The sequence below is a fragment of the Magallana gigas genome, chromosome 10, assembly GCF_963853765.1.
Source record: "Magallana gigas chromosome 10, xbMagGiga1.1, whole genome shotgun sequence".
Lineage (NCBI taxonomy): Eukaryota > Metazoa > Mollusca > Bivalvia > Ostreida > Ostreidae > Magallana > Magallana gigas.
In genome coordinates, this window is record NC_088862.1 from 33,719,000 (window position 1) to 33,739,688 (window position 20,689).

The 20,689-nt window shown below is 36.2% G+C and overlaps 2 protein-coding genes across 2 annotated transcripts; both read left to right on the plus strand.

Annotated features, from left to right (window-relative positions):
* The first annotated feature begins 133 nt into the window (after window positions 1-133).
* On the plus strand, window positions 134-16,080 carry LOC136272020 (polycystin-1-like protein 2). Its single transcript, XM_066072690.1, has 16 exons — window positions 134-152; window positions 1,711-1,982; window positions 2,131-2,355; window positions 2,912-2,999; window positions 3,154-3,310; window positions 4,542-4,674; window positions 5,378-6,519; window positions 6,865-7,057; window positions 7,571-7,736; window positions 10,971-11,084; window positions 11,935-12,213; window positions 12,615-12,781; window positions 13,711-13,869; window positions 14,212-14,467; window positions 14,663-14,953; window positions 15,215-16,080. The coding sequence occupies exons 1-16, from the start codon at window positions 134-136 to the stop codon at window positions 15,379-15,381; spliced, it is 3,828 nt and encodes a 1,275-aa protein (XP_065928762.1). The 3' UTR covers window positions 15,382-16,080.
* A 1,558-nt stretch (window positions 16,081-17,638) lies between these two features.
* On the plus strand, window positions 17,639-20,222 carry LOC136272132 (tripartite motif-containing protein 2-like). The gene is made up of 2 exons (XM_066073167.1): window positions 17,639-17,708; window positions 18,337-20,222. Exon 2 carries the CDS (start codon window positions 19,366-19,368, stop codon window positions 20,056-20,058), a length of 693 nt encoding a protein of 230 aa, XP_065929239.1. The 5' UTR covers window positions 17,639-17,708; window positions 18,337-19,365; the 3' UTR covers window positions 20,059-20,222.
* Window positions 20,223-20,689: the final 467 nt, after the last annotated feature.

Consider the following 20,689-nt stretch of genomic DNA (forward strand, 5'->3'; position numbering starts at 1 on the left):
GAGGAAATATCTTCTAATGAGTTTTATTTACAAAAATATTTTTATAAAAAAGTATAATTTTGTATTGCATTGAATGGAGGTTTTATAATAAGTATTGCATCACACTTGTTGATTGCAAATACGTACCACCTTAATGGTTTGGAACACATCAGGTTAGGGAAATATATAAAATAGATTACAAATGTACATTCTGTGAAAACTTGGAGTATTTGATGCATTATCATTATGCCTTCTGTAAGTATGTCATTACATGTTCACTACCCATCTATTTTATAGATACATAGTACACATAGAATTTATATATAGCATGACCATACCAAGCCGAAATAGAGCACGGTAAATGTTTTCAACGAACCTTTTACAAGCGTTAGGGCTGATGCACTATGCATCAAACCCTGACTACTATTTATGCATAGTAAATGGACAACACAACACTATTATATAAATGGGAATTATCAACTGAGATCCGACCGGATGCTAGATTATTCAGAGTATGACTGATAAATAGACCAAACAGAAACACCACATTTATAACATAATTTAGAAACGGAGAAGTTAAACTGATTTCAGTACTAAGATAGATAAATAAGTACACAAAGTATTTTAACTTTTACTATTACATTCGCTAACAACTAATGTACAGATCATCTTTGAAGTGTTGGATATCCGCAAGGCTGTGGTTTACAAAGTACCACGAATTACTTTTGTGCCATTCAGGTAACTAAAAAGAGTTGAAAACTAAAATAAAAGGTGATTAAATGGCAAACCTCTGTCATTCTCTCAGTCACTTATTAATTACCATACAGTTGACTGAATTTGATATCGAGTATCCTTCAACATAATTTCAGTATTTATTCCTCTACATCAACATTTCAGATAAGACAAGTGATGTTATCATTTCTTCTTATAGAACGTTTTTTACATACTGTCAACGTTTCTTGTGCATCAATTAGCTATCATCCCTTATTATGTAAAGTAATTTAAAATTATCAGTATTTTCGTTTTGAGCATTCATTTTCGCTAGTGGAACCACTGTTGCTGGCACATTTTGTAGTACAAAGTTGCTAAGTATCTTTAAAGTGTTAAAAATCTGCGATATCTTCTTCGATTCTAAATATGATTTATTGTCTTAAGATTATGACATGAATCTATTTGATACTTACATCTCAATATCAACAGCTGCTATTGAAACACCTGTTGCTTCTAATCTTGGCAACGGGTAACACAACGAATTGTTACATGCGCGTAAATTATGCGCGTACGGTTTGCCGTGGAATTCACGTCATTTCTATACAAAAGCAGTAGAAATTTCTCTAAAATTAAGACATTCAGTATAATAAAATAAATAGTGCCTGTTTGGGAGGATAACAGTTGAAATTGACACCCCTCGAAAACCATTGTCAACCTCCGCTTCGCGTCGGTTGACAATGGTTTTCTCGGAGTGTCAATTTTAACTGTTATCCTCCCAAACAGGCACTATTTATATATTGACTGCCACCCAGTGAATTCAAAATTACAACATGACAATAGTGTCAACATTTTTTTTTTGTCTACGCTGTTACTGGTGGAACAACATATGCTATAACCGCCTCTTCTATAAATGTCCTTGTATTCTTAAAGCATCAATAGCTAGCGTTGGAACCACCCTTGCTACCATTCATTTTATTTGAAGTTTTGAAGTTGCTGTCATCAACAACGTTTATTCTTTAGCATCAACAGTTGCCGGTGGAACCACTGTTTCTGGCGGCGGAGGAGGAGGCGGCGGAGGAGGAGGCGGCGGTGGTGGTGGAGGTGGTGGTGGAGGCGGGGGTGGTGGTGGCGGTGGAGGAGGAGGAGGTGGTGGCGGCGGCGGTGGCGGCAATGCCATTGTGTGGCCACCACCAGGCACTTTTCTGCCAGTGGTGTACAATATTTCCTTCTACAGTGCGTCGTGCGTGTGGAGAGACAGGGCTAAAAGCATGTGGACATCAGAAGGATGTATTGTAAGTTATTATATCTGTAAACGTTATTTGATCATTACTGGTTTCATTTCAAATATGTCATCGCAAACAAGGTTATCTTATGTTAGTTTCTGAATAAAAGTTGGTTTACTGTAATGTTTTTTTAAATTTTATTTTAACTGCTTTCAAGGTTGGACCTCTGTCCAAGCCTTACAGAGTCCACTGTCTCTGTAACCATTTGACCGCTTTTGGAGCTGGTTTCGCTGTTCCGATGAACTCCCTCAACCTGAATGACTCCGGATTCGCCAAGCTGGATGAGAACCCCGTGATTTTCGCCACGATGGTGTCCCTGATGTGTCTGTACGTACTGATGGTGATCTGGGCCAGGAAGAGAGATCTACTGGATAAAGTCATGGTATGGCCTCAATTTATATAGTCCTGGATTCTTTCATTTTTACAATATTAATGAATTATTTTTTGGATAAAATAGTTTTATGAGCAAAAAAATCAAACATAGAATGTTTCAATGTGTTAGTAATACTTTGTTATTTAGAAAGACATTTCTTTCAAGATACGATTATCAGTTTAAACACTGATTTTTTTATATTCTTAACATGCCTAGTTGAATACTTTTATAACATGTATTTTGGTGTTTATTTTGTTAAAATTCCAAGTTTGTTGAGGGGTTTTCAGCTATTTTTACAACAATAAAACAATAATATTTGTTCAAACTGAAGTTAAATATTCAGTTACTATATAGATTTCTCTGGATTTTTTTATTTACAATTTTACAGAATTTAATGCAGTAATTGTTTACCGAACTTTTATCATAATTTTTTATTAATTAAGTTTAAGAAAAAGTTCAAGAAATTTTATTTCAGACTCTTGTAAAATGATATAATGAAGGCTTTTCAAACATAATAAACACTGATGTCTGTAATATAAAGGAATCCTGTGGGTATTTTTAATAGGCTGGATCATCTCCTTTGCCTGACAATGACCCGAGGGACAAGTACTTGTACGAGATAACTGTCTTTACAGGATCACGGAAGGACTCAGGTAAATCCTAACAACTGATGTAAACACAGCGTATTTACCGCCCCAACCCAACCCCTTACCCCACAAAACCCCCGTTATAACTCTGTGAGATATCATTGATAACGAGTGTCCCATACAACAACGTTCTAACATATTGCATATTTTGTCTTGTTAGGGACAACTGCAAACGTGTCCTTCATATTAACCGGAGAAAAGGCCGAAACACCCCCGCGGTACCTCGCCGATGACAAACGTCCTGTTCTCCAACGATCAAACTGTGATGGATTTATCATGGCGACGCCAAAGTCACTGGGGAAACTCACTCACGTACGGTAAGACACTGGGGAATCACACATCACGTGCAGTAAGACACTAGGGAAACTCACGTACAGTAAGACACTGAAATTCACGCAAAGTAGATCAATAGGGAAACTTACACACGTGCAGTAAGACACTGGGGAAACTCACGCACTGTAAGATACTGTGAAAATTCACTAAAGTACATAAAGACAATGGGAAAACTCACGTACAGTAGGTCACTGGGGAAACTCACTCACGTACGGTATGACAGTGGGGAAACTCACTCACATACGGTAAGATAAAGGGTAAACTCACGTGTAGTAAGTCACTGGGAAAACTCAATCACGTACGGTAGGACACAAGGGAAAAGCCTAGGGGACACTCACACACGTATGGTAAGATACAGGGCAAACTCACTGACGTACGGTAAGACACTGGGGAAAATTACTCACGTACGGAAAGACATTGGGGAACTCCCTAACGTGCGGTAAAGCACAGGGGAAACTTAGTCACGTACATGTACGGTAAGACACTGGAGAAACTTACTCATGTACGGTAAGGCACGGGTGGGAACTCACACACGTACAGTAAGGCATAGGGGAAACTCAGTCACGTACGGTAAGGCACAGAGGAAACTCACTCACGTACGGTAAGGCACGGGGGAAACTCACACACGTACGGTAAAACACAGAGGAAACTCACTCACGTACGGTAAAACACTTGGAAAACTCACTCACGTACAGTAAGACAATTTGAAAACCCATTTACTTACGGTAAAACATTAGGGAAACTCATTCACGTAATGTAAAATCTCCGGGGAAACTCACTCACGTACAGTATGACAAAGGGAAAACTCACTCACGTACGGTAAGACACGAAGGAAACCCGCTAGCGTACGGTAAGACACTTTGGAAACTCAGGTACAGTAAGACACTAGGGAAACTTTCGTACAATAAGATTGGTAACGAATTGCAGTAGTTTTTATCATCTTTAGTTGTACATCATTTTGTAGATTTTATTTTTAAGGAAATTTACTAAAGTTTTGCAGTAAATGGATCAACAGAAGCTACATGTATTTGTAATGATAGATCTAATGCTCATGAATTTACGTATCCTCAATATTTTGCGGTTTTTTAAATCCACTAGAAGAAGTACCCACGAATAGTGTGTAATGAAAACAGTTTGTCAACGAAAAAACATAGTTGCTATTTTAAAATAGACATCTATAAATGATGTTTAATTCGAATATCTTCTTTCCTTCAGAATCTGGCATGATAACATGGGATCCAGTCCCTCGTGGTATTTCAGTCGCCTGCAAGTTCAGGATCTTCAAACTGGAGACAAATATTTCTTCATATGTGAGCAATGGCTGTCAGTGGACGACGAAGACGGAATGGTAGGTCACAATATGCATCAGAGAGATTATTGCACAGGCACGTAGCATCGTTTTTGAAAGTAGGGGGGGGGGGGCAGGATCTTGACATGCCAAAAAAAAAGGGGAAATTTAAACTTTCCCAAAATCTTCAAAATCCTAATCCGTAGGGGGGGGGGGGGGGGGGGGGGGGGACTGGCGTAGTATAAAACTTCAATTTCACTCCTCATCTCCTTATTTTGATATCAATTTTTTACATACTCCGAAAAAAGTGGGGGGCCAACTCCATAATAATTCAATTTTTTAAATGTTAACTTTAAAAACATTGTTGCTGCAAGAAATAGTGGGGGGCAGCCCCCCCCCCCATCCCCCCCCCCCCACTGATGCTACGTGCCTGCTGTACACTAACTCCAAGTCGCGTTCAAGAAAACTTCTTCAGTCAAGCGACAATCTAGAAGTCGCAAATATTTCTTGCCGATTACAATTGCATTAATTTGATGACTTTTAGCGCATTTTCATTTCATTATAGCAGTATTATTTTTCGTTGATTTCCAGTTAATCAGTAGAACGGGGTCGTTGACAATAAAATTCTAGTTTGATTTGTAATGAATTATATTTTTATCAGATCTTATTTGTGTTAAAATAGTTTTTGAGAGATGAGACAAATTGTGATTTTTCATTGTCTGTTACCTTCTGTGAATAATTAAAACAAATGAATGGGTTTTAGATTGACAGAATGGTTCCAGTTGCCGGTAAGGCTGAGCTAACAAGCTTCAACTATCTATTCTGGCAAAAAACAAAACACAACTTGGCAGATGGACATCTATGGTTCTCTATATTCCAACGGCCGGCTAGGAGTAACTTCACGCGCGTCCAACGTCTCACGTGCTGTCTGACGCTCCTTTTCACCACCATGGTTGTAAGCTTGGCCTGGTATCAAACCGACACCAACCCGTCCCCGACAGAGTTTAAGATGGGTCCAGTGAGCCTCTCTCTGACAGGCGTTTACATTGGAATCATGAGCGGAATCATGACTTTCCCCATCAATTTCATCATCGTCCTCATATTCCGCAACGCTAGACCAAGGCCTGAAAAAAAGAAAGAGTTCAAGCCCAATATTGTAGATGAAGAGGCGGAGGCAGGTAAAAATTCTGACCAGAAGAGCATCAAGAGTGCAAACGACGAAACAACCGACGAGAAAACAGATGAACAGAAGGCTTTAGATAGAGAAGGCACTGAGGCCAGTCTAATGAGAGAAAAGTCAGAACTGAACCCTGACTTTGTCGAACTTGAGTTGAAACAGCAAGAAGAGTTCCTGGAAAATGGAGACGATAAAAAGAGAGTGATGAGCCAAGATCCGATAACCAAAGAAGACCAATCCATAAACAAAACGCAGACGGAGTTCTCTCACCATGTACAGGTCGTAGCATTTGAAAAAGACGACGCAAAGAAAAGCAAGAAAAAGTTGCCCTGGTGGTCCATATACATCGGATATGTCCTGTCTTTCATAACTGTAATGGTGGCTTTCTACTTTGCCGTAGAGTTCGGAGGTGTGTTTGGTCTCAACAAGTCTGTCAGCTGGTTAATTGGGTTCATCATGTCGCTGTTTGAATCCATCTTATTCTCCCAGCCAATCAAGGTCATTATTTTTGCCATCTTCTATGCCCTGGTAATCAAGAAACCAGAAGCCCAGGACGACGAGGATGATCATCTAAAGCCAGACCTTAGCAAAGACGAGGAGTATCTACATGATCATCTGACAGAGAAGGATCTAGAAGACCCGCAGAAGATGAGGATGTTAGAACAGAGAAAGATCCAGGCTACTTTACCTCCAGAAATGGACTTTTTGAAAACAATTCGAGAAGAAAGGTAAATGTTGTTTAATCGTAAGAATTCGAGGTATCTCAATTGTGTTCTAGGGTAGCCCTTTTCCCAAAACGAGCTTTGTTCATTACATGTGCATATAAATTACATCCCTACCATTTTGAATAAAATGATCTTCCAGAAAACTGAATTGGTTCCAATGAATTTAATTAATTTCACGGTATTTCTTGCATGGATTCATTCTAGCGCTTAACATTTATGATAATTGGATGATAACATCTATTTGAATTTTCTGTAACAGAAAAAATAATGTTTGGTAGATATAATTTTTATTAAATATGCGTATGCTCAATTGAAAAAAATACTATTGCAATGTTATTTTATTAACAGACAGAAAGAACTTCAGATGTTCGCCATGCTGAAGGAAATAGCCATCTGTATGGTGTTCCTGTATATTGTCCTGACCATAGCGTACGCAAACAGAGACCCTTGGTCCTTCACTCAGTTCCAGAACTATGAGAACATACTGAACGCGGGGACCTTTGCTAGCGCCATTGGAAACAACACTGTTAAGTTTGTCGACGTAAGTATGCGGTAAAAACATTAGAATTAATTTCTTTAATAAGTGACAAACAAATCAAAATCTGGTTTTTTTTCAATGGCAGGGTAAGGATATGATTTTCATAACGGTCCTTCACATTCGTGTTTTTATCCAAAATTGATATTTTTGAAAACAAACTAGTTATTTTTTTAAATCGTATTCCTGCTAAAATTTCATGATCTTTTTAACTATTACTATTTTTTTCAATTAAAAAACTCAGAGATGTGTTGGGCTTTTTATTGCATCGTTTGTCGGGATTTGTAAACATGTATTGGTTGTTGAACTTTTTCTTGGATTGTTTGTTGGGCTTTTAATTGCATCGTTTTCTCGGCTTTTTATTGTATCATTTGATCGTATTATAAGGATTGGAGACAATTGCTCCCAGTGATATATTATTTTGACACATCTTATCCTTACTTTACATCAAAGGATTAACATCCGTATTTTTTCAGATTGACTCGACTTTATTTAAAAGTAGCTATTGTTATTGAACAGATTGACTCTCGAACCCAGTTTTGGAACTGGTCGGAGAACGCCCTCCTTCAAGGCCTATACAACAACAAGTTCTATAATGGTGACCCGGTGGTAGACAAACTCATCATTGACAAACAAAGCATCTTAGTGGGCGGGGCCAGGTTACGTCAGCTCAGAATAACACCAGGTGAGTCGTGGAAGGGGCAATGTTACGTCAGCTAAGAATAAGACCAGGTGAGTAGTGGACGGGGCTAAGTTACGTTAGCTCAGAAAAACACCAGATGAGCAGTGGGTGGAGCCAAGATACGTCAGGTAAGAATAACACCAGGTGAGTAGTGGGCGGGTTAGAATAACACCAGGTAAGTAGTGGATGGGGCCAAGTTACGTTAGGTCAGAATAACTTCAGGCGAATAGTTGGCGGGGCCAAGTTACGTCAGTTCAGAATACCACCAGCAGAGTAGTGGCGTGGGGCCAAATTACGTTTAAGCTCAGAATAACTTCAGGCGGGTAGTTGGCGGGTCTAGGTTACGCCAGCTCAGAATAACACAGGGTAAGTTAAAGTTTAATCTTCGATAGCCAAAGGGTTTATGATACCCAAAGACGAGACGCGGATCGTTACTCTTGCCTAGCGGAGATAATAGACTTTGATCGACCCAAGGCTTAGGTCTCAGATTATTATAGTGCAACGAAAAAGGTCAAACTATTTTTTTTGTCAGTACTCCTATTTGTCTTCTTTTTTCTTTTTTTTAGCTCACCTGAGCTGAAAGCTCAAATGAGCTATTCTGATCACATTTTGTCTGTCGTCCGTCTGTCCGTCCGTCCGTCTGTCCGTCTGTAAACTTTTTACATTTTGAACTTCTTCTCTAAAACTGCTTATCCAATTTCAACCAAATTTGGCACAAAGCATCCTTATGGGAGGGCGAATATAAATTGCAAAAATAAAAGTCCGATCTGTATTCAAAGCGGAGAAAACCTTGAAACTGTAGAAAAAGGGGGATGCATTTTTAAAAATCTTCTTCTCAAGAACTACCGAGGCAAATTCAACGTAGTTTAGCAAAAATTATCCTTATGGGAAGGAAAATATAAATTGCAAAAATTAAGGGGTAATTCTGTTTCAAATCTGAGTTATTACGAAAATATTAATAAAGGAAAGGCGTGTTTCAATCGGGTTCGGCATCCGGTAAAATGAATTACAGTCAAGTCGTACCCAACCCGACTCGCACCCAAACCAACTCGTACTCAAATGGTCAGGTCGTACCCAAAACCTTGTGGTTCACTACGGGCAGATCAATATTTATTATAAGAAAATAAAATGAATGGCTTTTATTCATATCTTGTTATGTTTTGTATATTATCGATAACATGAATATGCGAATTGTATAGTAATGCCAGTTATTAATCTGCCAATCTCATTAAAATTTCAGGATATTTGATGGACTAGTATATTTGTATTCGCTGTAAATATTGCTGCGTATTTGGAATTGACGATTGACGATCTGCCCCGGCTTTTATTTTGCCACGGCCCGGGTTTGCATACCCATTTTACCAAGACTCGTATTCTATACTTCTAAAACGAGGTTCTTTGTTTAAAGCAGCCATGACATTATACGAAAAAGGGTCGATCTGCCTATGATGAATTTGCTTGTTGTGCAACAGTTCGCGTATGAAGGGAAATTTTGAAACATGAAAAATATATTGTTGCCGATTTTGTGAAGTAAATTGAGGCTAAATATTTCAATGCGTTGACAGTTTTCACACATGACGTTGGTGTTAGCTTGTTCTGATTTTCGTTTCGTTTTCATTATTTATGCTTCGTAACCTGGAAACTATCGTCTGTATTTACGTATCAAATCAAACAGAGACTTCGGTAAATCAAACAGTTACGTTAACTGTTTACCTGCGCAAATTAAGCAAAATCTGATGTAGGGGTACTGAAATACAATTCATTATATCGGTAATTCGGCATTATCTTTTGCGTAATGGTAGATTAATGCAATAGGTTTTGTTGAGATGCTCGGCATTTTCTCGAGTTTATTCAGTTTAAATGGAGTTTGATATCGCTGAAGGAAATATGTAGGCATATACATGTATATATATATGATTCATTTCGAAAAAATAAATTGTGTTCTTTATTTGTTATACATGTAGTGCATGTTTCTTGTGTTTAATTGTTTACAATTTCTATTTACTAACCATATTTGAGTAATTTTAAGCAAAATACAGAGATTTGCTCACAATTCTATGTTTGTACACAGATCTTAAAAGATTAGAAAAGTAAAAAATTTGTCAATATTTATTACGAAAATTTTCAAAATCTGTTCTTCCAGAAACCAACTTATTGAATTGTAAACTTAACCTTTTTAGCTCACCTGAGGGTGGGGCCACAATGGGGGGGTCGAAGTTTAACAAATGAATATAAAGAGTAAATCTTTAAAAATTTTCTTCTTAGAAACTAATCGGCCAGGAAAGCTGACACTTGTATGGAAGCATCCTTAGGTAGTGAAGATTCAAATTTGTGAAAATCATGACCCCCGGGGGTAGGGTGGGGCCACAATGGGGGATCGACGTTTTACCTAGGAATATATACAGTAAATATTTACAAATCTTCTTCTCAGAAACTAATCAGCCAGGAAAGCTGACACTTGTGTGGATGCATCCTCAGGTAGTGTAAATTCAAAGTTGTGAAAATCATGACCCCCGGGGGTAGGGTGGGGCCACAAGGGGAGGTCGATGTTTTACATAGGAATAAACAGAGAAAATCTTTAAAAATCTTCTTCTCAGAAACTAATCAGCCAGGAAAGCTGAAACTTGTGTGAAAGCATCCTCAGGTAGTTTAGATTCAAAGTTGTGAAAATAATGATCCCCAGGGGTAGGGTGGGGCCACAATGGGGGGGTCAAAGTTTAACAAAGGAATATATAGGGTAAACCTTTAAAAATCTTCTCAGAAACTAATCAGCCAGATGATTCTTTTTAATTGTTAAGACTTTGGCCCCCGGACAATTCTTTGGCATCACGAGAAGGTTCAGAGTTTGATGTATGTTTATATCCCATATATAAACTATCGTTTGGGATCTTTTTGAGAACTGCAATACTCAACATATGATATGACTATAAAATCATCCTGTTAGAAAAGGGACTAATGATTATAAACATAAAAATATCCAGGGGAAAATGGATTTTATTTATACAGGATCTACATGTATTATTGTACATTGTCCAGATAGTTTGTATTATGACTCCATTGAGCTGATTTTATCATACCTATTGTTTCTCAGGTAGGCGATGTGGCCCATGGGCCTCTTGTTAGAGCTGGTTAAAATTTTTGTTGGACCAGAATATTGTCAATACATTATTTGATTTTTACACTATCGATTGCCATATTTTGAAGTCCGTCGAAATATTATTGTTTTGTATTTTATAGAACTATGCTACAGTCCACTGAATTATTTTGCAAAGGAATGCATGCCGGCATACGACATGTTCTACGAGGATAAAACAAACTACAAACTCCGCTGGAACACTGTGAACGAATCCGGTATGAAAACGAGCAAAGTCATGTTCCTAAACAATAATTGTGTTCTGTGTGTTTAAGCTATTTCATTAGCTATATTAGAATCTACCATCTAACTCTTTGTTGCTGACTTGTACCCCAAAAATTGGATATTTAATCTATAGGACATTTAAGGTAACATTCATTGTTATTTACGAATACAAGATATTCATCCTAATTTCTACATTAGGTGATGGAAAAATGATGATAAGAAAAATAATTCATTACCAGTGGTATTTTATTAGAATTTATTTAACAAGAATTTGGACTGTAGGTAGTTGTGGTGTACAGCAATGCGACGTAGGCCTGTCTGGTCACTCAGCAATGGCTTTTTGAAACAACAAGATTTGTCTGGCTTTTAAGCTAAAATTAGGCAATCGGTGCATATTTCGCTTGAAACCAGCTTAACACAAGAATACATTGTTACGTCCTACAGAAAGTCCAAGGTCTTGTTAAAATAGTTCTACTTGATTTGGGCAGTTTACTCTTCATGGATAACAAAGCGTAAAACTTCAATCTGCTAAAACCGTGTTTATAGAAAAAATATAGCTATTGTATTCGATCATTTCTGTGACATTCGATTTAAATTTGTTAGTCTAGTACTTTTCTGTATCTTTATATTTACAATAACAGCATGTAAAACTGCAATTATCATATAAATTCTATCACTATTTTTAAGAAAAATGTAATTTAGCACAAACATTATTTTCTTCCCTAAGAATATTAAAACGATTGATTTGTTGTTGTTGTAATATTTACCTCTCCGAAGACATCCTGAACAGTATTGTATTTACCCCAGAGTGAATGAATTTTAACAAACGTTCTGTCCGTTCAGATCCCACGGATTTCCCGCACCCATTCTTTAGCTACCAGTCTATGTGGGAACTGAGCGGATACCCTTACCAGGGAATCTTCCAAACGTACAGCGGGGGTGGCTACGTGGCGGAGCTGGGGGCCACATTCTCTGAGGCTCAGATGGTTCTCAAGTTCCTGAGGGACAACTCGTGGGTTGACAAACGCACGAGGGCTGTGTTCATTGAGGCCAACATCTTCAATCCAAATATGAACCTGTGGGGAATATCCTTGTATCTGTGTGAATTCCTACAAACTGGAGGTAAACAAGAGTTTCAAATCGTATGGCGCTTTGGTAAAACTGTTTAATAAAAGTGTTATCAAAAGAATATATGAGCAACTTATGCGGAGAAAATGCCTGTGGACAGATGAGAAACTAAAAATAAAAACGAACAAATCTTATACTTCAGATATCGTTTTCTAGCTATTTTTATTAAGCATTCGGCATTTGCAGAACTATGATTATTTCCAAAGGTTCAAAATAGATATTCGAATTGTTTGGAAGCCTTCATTTTCCTAGACTGAATTTCTAAATTTAAAGAACCACTTATTAAGTTATATATATTAGTATATTGCTGTTTTCAACAGCTGTTGAACGTTTCACTATTGCATGAACCACATAAAGATGAACAATATGTATCTGTATATTGGTGTTTTTAACAGCTATTGAGCCGTTCCCCAGGATGCACGTGTTCAAGCTTGACCGTTACATAAACAACGACTACATGTACTTTGTAATGGCCATTGAAATCTCGGCTCTAGCCTTTATCATCTTCTACACGGTCAAAGAAGTGAAGAAAATAAAAGAACAAGGCAAAAAATATTTCAAGGTAAACTAGCTTTCATGCGTTGCTCATCGGAAATTAATTGCTAATTTGATAATGTATGTTCCCAAGGTTGCATTTAGTAATTCAGGTATTTTATCGTATAAAAGACTATATTTAATATTGGCCCCCTAAACGGAACAATGTCAATTCACTGTTATTCTATACTTCCTTTGTGCAGATATACTTGTGAACTTTTTTCATAATTTTCATTTTGATCCAGATATATAAACTTTTAAAATATGACATTAAAAAACCCCACTATTTTTGCACTTTTAAAATGAAATGGCTTGTTTTCAAGCAGTTTTTCTTTCAGAAAACATTGAGCGATTACTTGAACAAACAAAATATTTTCATAAAAGATGTGTCTATTAAAAAACTATAAGTGACAAAAAGTTTTTGTTCAAAGCGTTGCTTTATATTTCCTATTCCAAAAAGATAAGAAAAATGTCAATGTTTTACTGACTTTGATTAAATTACAAAAATATCATCACTTTTGACGTCATACACTCTAAGTGAGTGCAAAAATATCAAAGAAATAGTTGAAAACATATATCATATCAACTATTGTAAGAAAAAAATGAAAGAATTTAATGTACCTGAAACAGTTTCAAAACTTGCGAATTATGGGTTCAAAGTTGACTCATATCATAAATAGTGATCATATTCTAAAGAATAATAAACAGATATATTTTTGGTTCATCTGATATAATATTCGACATCAATATATTCCTCTCATTATGTTCTTACAACACAACAAAGTTCAGAAATGAGTTTTACATGTAACAGATAATTATGAATTAAAATACAATTTACAATTCTTGTTTCAGAAAACTCTCTTCCTAGCTCTGAAATTGATTACCAGCGGTATAGTTAAAATGTTTTTCAATATTAAAAAAAATGAACTACCCAATCATCATCCTTTCCTTTTTCAGGCATTTTGGAACGTGTTCGAGTTGGTGATCCTGGCTGTGTCGTACGCTATCGGTCTGATGTTTATCTGGAGGGCTGTTCTGTGTGTACAGGTCCTGAACAGAATCAGTGAGAACCCGACCAGCTTTGTCAACATGCACTTCACCGTCATGTTGGATGATGTAAGTAACGGGCACCTGTTTAATGCACAATTCAACAAGAAATAAAAGTTTCCAGTTCTTCAATATTTTATCAAAATTACTTGAGATAAAAGATTTTTACTAAACAATGAATCAGTTGGTACACACAGGGAGTCAGTATAACTTTAATAGAATGTATGAGACTATAACTGTTGCAAGGAAAATAATCTTTAGAAAATATGAATCAAATATCTGCAACGTTTTAATTTTTGACAGTTAATTCAGTTGATTAATCCTCTCATTCACAAATATATAGTAAAAGTATTATAAGATTACATGTTGGAGAATCCTTGTAGTATATTTCTCCCTTCATTCCATCGACAGCTGTCGAGTTGGTTCATCGCCTTCCTGGTCTTCTTCCTGACGGTCCGATTCCTGCGTCTGCTGCGGTTCAACAAGAAAATCTCTCTCCTCAGCAGTACCCTAAGACACTCGGCCGGTATGCTCATCAGCTTCAGCTTCGTCTTCAACATCGCCTTCCTCTCCTTCGCCTGCACGGCCTACCTGTTTTTTATGTCACGACTATTTGAGTTCCGGTCCTACATTGTTACCTTGGAAACCCTTTTATCCATGATGTTGGGTAGGTTAACTATGGGCATGAAAATGTTCACATTAAATGATTTTACATTTAATTAAGTGCTATCTTTTACACTTAGATAAACTGTTTCCTCAAAAATGGATTTGTTGACACCATATTTAGAGAAGAAAATATGTGATTCCAATTAACAATGGCATCATTTGTAAATCTGCAATCAAGCTGTTTGATTTTTTACAGGTAAATTTGATTACGAGGCCGCTTACAGTGCGACTAAGATCACCGGGCCCCTTCTGTTTGGCTTCTTCAGTATCTGCTTCAGTTTTATCCTGATCAACTTTTTCCTGACCATCCTGATGGAGGCGTTCGAGGCGGTGAGGAGGGACCCCCAGAACCAGAGCAACGACCACGAGGTGATCGAGTATCTGATGAAAAGGATGAAGATGATGATGGGGGTCGGGTCTCCACCAAAGAGGAAGGTGGCCAATATGTTCAAGGACCCGCGCCTACAGCAGTATGTCTACATTGAAGGTATGATATCCTTTGTCTTGTTTTTCTGTCGAGTATTTGACAGATGAGGCGTCTAGGCACGTAGACTTTCAGGACAATTTCTCTGTGCAATTAATTTTACCATATTTAAAAAGAAATCTAAACAGGGATTTTCATCAACGTCAATATCAGTAGATTCAAATGAACCAAATTGAAGTCATGAATCGCTAAAACAAAACAAATGCCTGATGGTCAACAAAATACCCATTACAACATCAATAAATTAAATTCAATCGTTTTCAGGAAAAACAGAAGACCAGCAGAAACTACAGGAGTTGGATGAGAAAGTTGACAAAGTAATCCAGAAAATGGAAGGCTTCGTGGAGTGTGATGATGACGTCAAGAATGACCTAGAGAAAGAAATGGAGGAAGTGAAGAAGAAACGAAAGAGGAGAATTGTGATTGGTTGAAATTAACAAATTATAAGGACATACTATCGCCAAAACCACTGAACCGATCAAATTTATTTTTTGGTGTTTTGTCCACTTTATATAAGAGGATTGTAATATTGTGATGCAAATGATTATATCTTCTTTGGTTATCTAAAAAGTTGTACAGAAATTTGATTTCCTTTTTGGGAGTGGGTGATTTTTTTCTATATAAGGGATGCAACTAACATACTATCTTCTATTTTTAGAATTTTAATTAAAATTACTTAATTTTTGAATTAATTCAAACATGTGCAACAAGAAATAGAGTCAGATGAATAATATTAGCTTCCTTTTATCGTGCATGCTTATACATTTTTTAAAGCAATTTTAATGATAGTAATTCGGCAAAATAAGGAATTTGTGTTGCGTGCAGGAAAAAACACAGTCTAATATACACGCATGTAATTTATTGTAGATTTTATTTGACGTAGCAGTTTTTTAATTTGCACCACATGAACAAACTTGCACTACTTAAATTCATTTCCAGTAACCTTTGTAAAATCTGTAAATTTTAAAAATTGATGAATATTTCTATTAATGTATTATCTATAATTTACCTGCATTTCGATTGCATTTCTTCACTGTTAAAAGATTGATTTTTTTAAACAATGTAAATAAATTTAAACAATAAAAAATCAGTAATATTTATGTTATTTTATATCTGATTGAAATGCACTTCCTCGTTGTTTAAAAAAAAATTCTTTTTTAAACAAAAGTACATGAATCTGAACAATATGAAATCTATAATGTTTATGATTTATTTTGTTGATTTGTTTAAATCATTATTTAGTTACTAGTTAAAGTGTTGTTCTGTTTGACGTTTTGTGACTTTGTCATAAATAAAAGCATTAACAGTATCTTCTATTTGTGCTTTATCAATTTTAAATTTTATGTTAATTGATTTTCTATATGTCAATTCCAAAGCATCCAAATTAAAAACAATCACAGTAGAGAAATGCTGACGGGAGTTGATTTTATTGACTATTATCTACTTTAAAATCAACGATATGTAATTGCATGGCAAATAGTTTCTTAGCTGTATTCGGCCTTTCCGACAAGAATACCAAACTACCCCCCCCCCCCCCCCCCCCTCAAAAAAATCGATCTCTTTTTTAAAATTAAATATGCTTCCGAATACATTGCACCGATTTATCGATTATTTTCAAATACTATGTCGGACTATTGTTTAAACAGAAACTGCATAGTAATAATCATACACATCTAAATGTTTAATATAAGGTTTACGATGGAGCATGGTCATTGTATTGTCGTGGCGAGTGCAGCAGGAATTACACATATCTTGCATCGTGGTTAACTATGAGATATTCAGGCCATTATCAGTTAAAATCAGAGATTTTTTTGGAGGGAGAAATAATCATATTTTTCCTTTCCTTTTCTTCCTAGTTGTAATCTGACTTTTATCTTTTTTCTCCTTGTTTAAATTTGTTTCTATTTTGTTAATTTCTGTATGTTAAATATACGTTGAGTCCACCCCCCACCCCCCCCCCCTCTCAGACTTTCACAACTTGTAGATGCCTGGTGAATTTCACGTTTTCCACTTTATTGACTTAAATTGAACATTTGAAGATCTGTATACATTTTTGATTTTTTGCTGTTTAATTTTTCTCTTTATTAATTTTTATTTATAACAAAATGACTAGGCTGTAATTTTGATATCAATGATATATTTTCTACTATTTTATTTTTGTTATAGCTAGTGATAATGACGATTTAAAAAGTTGATTAATTTTTTTTAATATATTTTTTAACGATACAACTTAAATATTTTTATCTCAATAATTAATTCTTTCCACTTCAAAATAAATTGTGACCATGTAAAATTTCACTTCTTCAATTCTTCACAATTAAAAAAAAAATAATGAATATGCATAAATAAGCATATTAATGCAAAATACTGCCTTGTAAGGCCAGCATTACACTAGATTATGGAAAGTAGTGCATTACATTAACTTTACTTGTAATGCTAAACTTGTGGCATTACACATTACTAAACGAACAAATGTAATGCATTGTAATGCATTACCCTTACATTTAGCATTCCCCTAAGCCTGATTTAATGAGCTATTGAAAAAAAAAGTGTGATTGAGTACTCATTCAAATACTTCGGAAATGGGCCTTTATCGGAGTTTCCATGAAATTTTAATATAGAAGAAGAGCAATGGATTACCTCCCGTGGATCCACCACGGGAATTACGTCCATAAATAAATCACGTGATGGCAACGCTGAACCAGGAAGTAAAAATACACAGGACAACAAACGTCGTGTTCAACAGTTAAATGTGAAGGTTTGTAGTTTATTTTTATATATATTATCAATACTAGATTGTATACATGTACAATGTACAATGTATTTGTAACTAGTGTCTATGTTTTACATGTACTTGACGTTTTAGCGTCAAAATGGACACCAAAATAGTTTCAAATGATCTAGAGTTATCAAAGGTCAAAATTTAGATCGTATGTGGTTTACGACAACATGCAGTTTGCTTGGAATTTGACAGATGATATTTGAATTTTCTGTTATAAATCCACCGTGTTTTTTTATGAAAAACAATCCCCATAAATATACACGTTTTGGTATAATAACAAATTATTGAAAGCATATACAATTCATGAGATTATTCCACTTGGTGGATAGATTTTCTAAAAGATCTATAATTCTAACATCTAGAAAACTTGTTTACCACAGTTATTTACATTGGGTTTTTTTTCTTTTTTTTTCTTTTGTATTATTTTCTTGGGGGAGGGTTGTTTTGTATTGTTTATTATTAATTTTTTCTCATCAAAAATAGAATGTATTGATAACGCACTTGTGGGGTTGGTATATCATAAATCTATTAAATAACAGTAATTCATATCATAACTATTGAAATTATATTTTGTCAGCTAATTATATGTGCTTTTCTTTCTCAGAATTACCTAAAAGCCCATTGACACTGGTCAAGGTCACTGATTATGGACCCAAGGACTTGGGCCCAGGATGCGTTACGATGTTGTCTCTGTGAGACCTCGGGCCCCCCTATGTACTGTGACATTTGTCACATACATCTGTGTAAAGCCTGTGTGGGGGAACATCTCTCTGATGATTCCAAAGAACACAAAGTGGTGAAATTTGAAAATGTCCAAAACACCCTTCAAACATAAGTGTACTCTACTGTGAACAGTGTGACATTCCTATCTGTGTGCAGTGTGCTTCTTCTAAAGTACACAAAGGTCATGAATTTGTTGACATAGTAAAAACACTAGAGAGACAGAAGAAATTTTTAGAGAAAGATTTACAAGAATTACAGGAATTAATTTATCCTAAATATCAAGAGATTGCTGCTAACTTCCCAGTTCAGAAAGCTGATCTGTCTAAAAACTCCAGAAAATTAACAACAGCTATTGATAACCATGGAGAAAACTTGCACAGAGAAATAGACGCCTTTATCCAGAAACTAAAATCCGATCTTGATGAAATGGACTCCAAACACCTGGCTGTCCTAAATAAACAAGAGGATGAAATCAAATGCACCATATCTGAAATCACAAGGATCTCAGCCAAACTGAAGAAAATACTAAACTCCAATGATGTCAGTCCTTTCTATGCGTACACATCCAGGAATGCTGAATTCAGAAGATTGCCTCCCAAACTCGTAGTTTCTTTATCAAGTTTTACCCCTCAGAAGATCAACAAAGAACAGCTTTATCAACAGTTTGGTTCTCTGTCAGCTTTATCAATAAGAACAGAAGAACAAGGCTACAATATGGATTCTCCCGGTGCTGAGTCCTCTCCCCCGGACAGACCTCTCATTGATGTACCACGGATCATCACTCAGATAAACACCAAGTATAGTTTATCTAACCAATTACGCAGTGTGTCATGTCTGAATGATGAAGATATATGGACGTGTGGTAATGACGAAATAATGAGACTCTACGACATCCGAGGAAAACTAGTGCATGCAGTCAGTCCAAACCAAGTCAGGGAACTCTCCACGGGACATAGCAGTGACAAAGAGTGGGGATCTAGTTTATACTGATAACGATGATAGAACTGTGAACGTAGTGAAGAATACACAGACACAGACAGTGATCAGACTACGGTGGTGGAAACCTCACAGTGTCTGTAGTAACTCCTCTGGTGACCTCCTGGTTGTCATGTACAGTGATGATTATGAACAATCCAAAGTAGTGCGTTACTCTGGTTCTACAGAGAAACAAAGTATTCAGTATGATGACAAAGGACAACCTCTCTATCCATATGCTGGCATTAAATACATCTGTGAGAACAGGAACCTAGATATCTGTGTGTCAGACCTTTGGGCCCATGCAGTAGTGGTGGTCAATCAGGCCGGGAAACTCCGGTTTACCTACACTGGTCCTCCCTCTACAACCAAGGGATCATTTAATCCACTCGGCATCACAACAGACAGCCAGAGTCGGATTCTGATAGCAGACTGTAACAACCACTGTATCCACATCCTGGATCAGGACGGACAGTTCCTCGGCTACATTGACAACTGTGATTTACAGGATCCATGTGGTTTATGTGTGGACACCAGAGACAACCTTTTTGTGGCTGTCCCGGCTTTACGTAGAGTGAAGAAAATCCAATATTACAAAAAAAGAAAAATCAAAAAAATGCAATGTTAAACTACCGGTATATGTCTAAACAGTGAGTGACTGTGAACGGTAAATAGATTGAATCAGTTTATATTATCAATTCACACACTGACTGTATGCATGTATCTATTTAATGTAAACAGACTAATTGAATAATGTTATAGTTGTAAATAAACTGTTTATTAATTCATTTATTAATGTGTGGAAATCTATCGAATTTATTGGGATTATTTAATTAAATGTGAATAAACAAATAGTTTAGAAAGCCAAGCGGCGTTTGGGCTTTATTAAAGCGGGGGTTAGGGCCGGGCGGCACCCCCTGATATAGTAAAATTGACCGTGACTACATATATATAATAGAGGTGTTGCAACTTACCTTCAATCAAAAAAGTCAAAGCTTAAATCCATTTAACGTTTCTTGAGATAATGGGGTGGATTGATTTGGTTGTACTTTTGGGTGAGGAGGTCTTTTATACAAGGGAAAACACGTTTTAACAAGGTTAAAAAATTTTGGGTTTTTTTTTTCGTCGGTATTTTTTTAGGTATTTCTGTATTATACAATATTCTATACCAAGTAAGAGTCATAGAGAGATTTTACAGTTCCAGTCTTGGGTCGAGATTTCTATACTGCATTCCAAGTTGATTCTAATTATATCTGTGC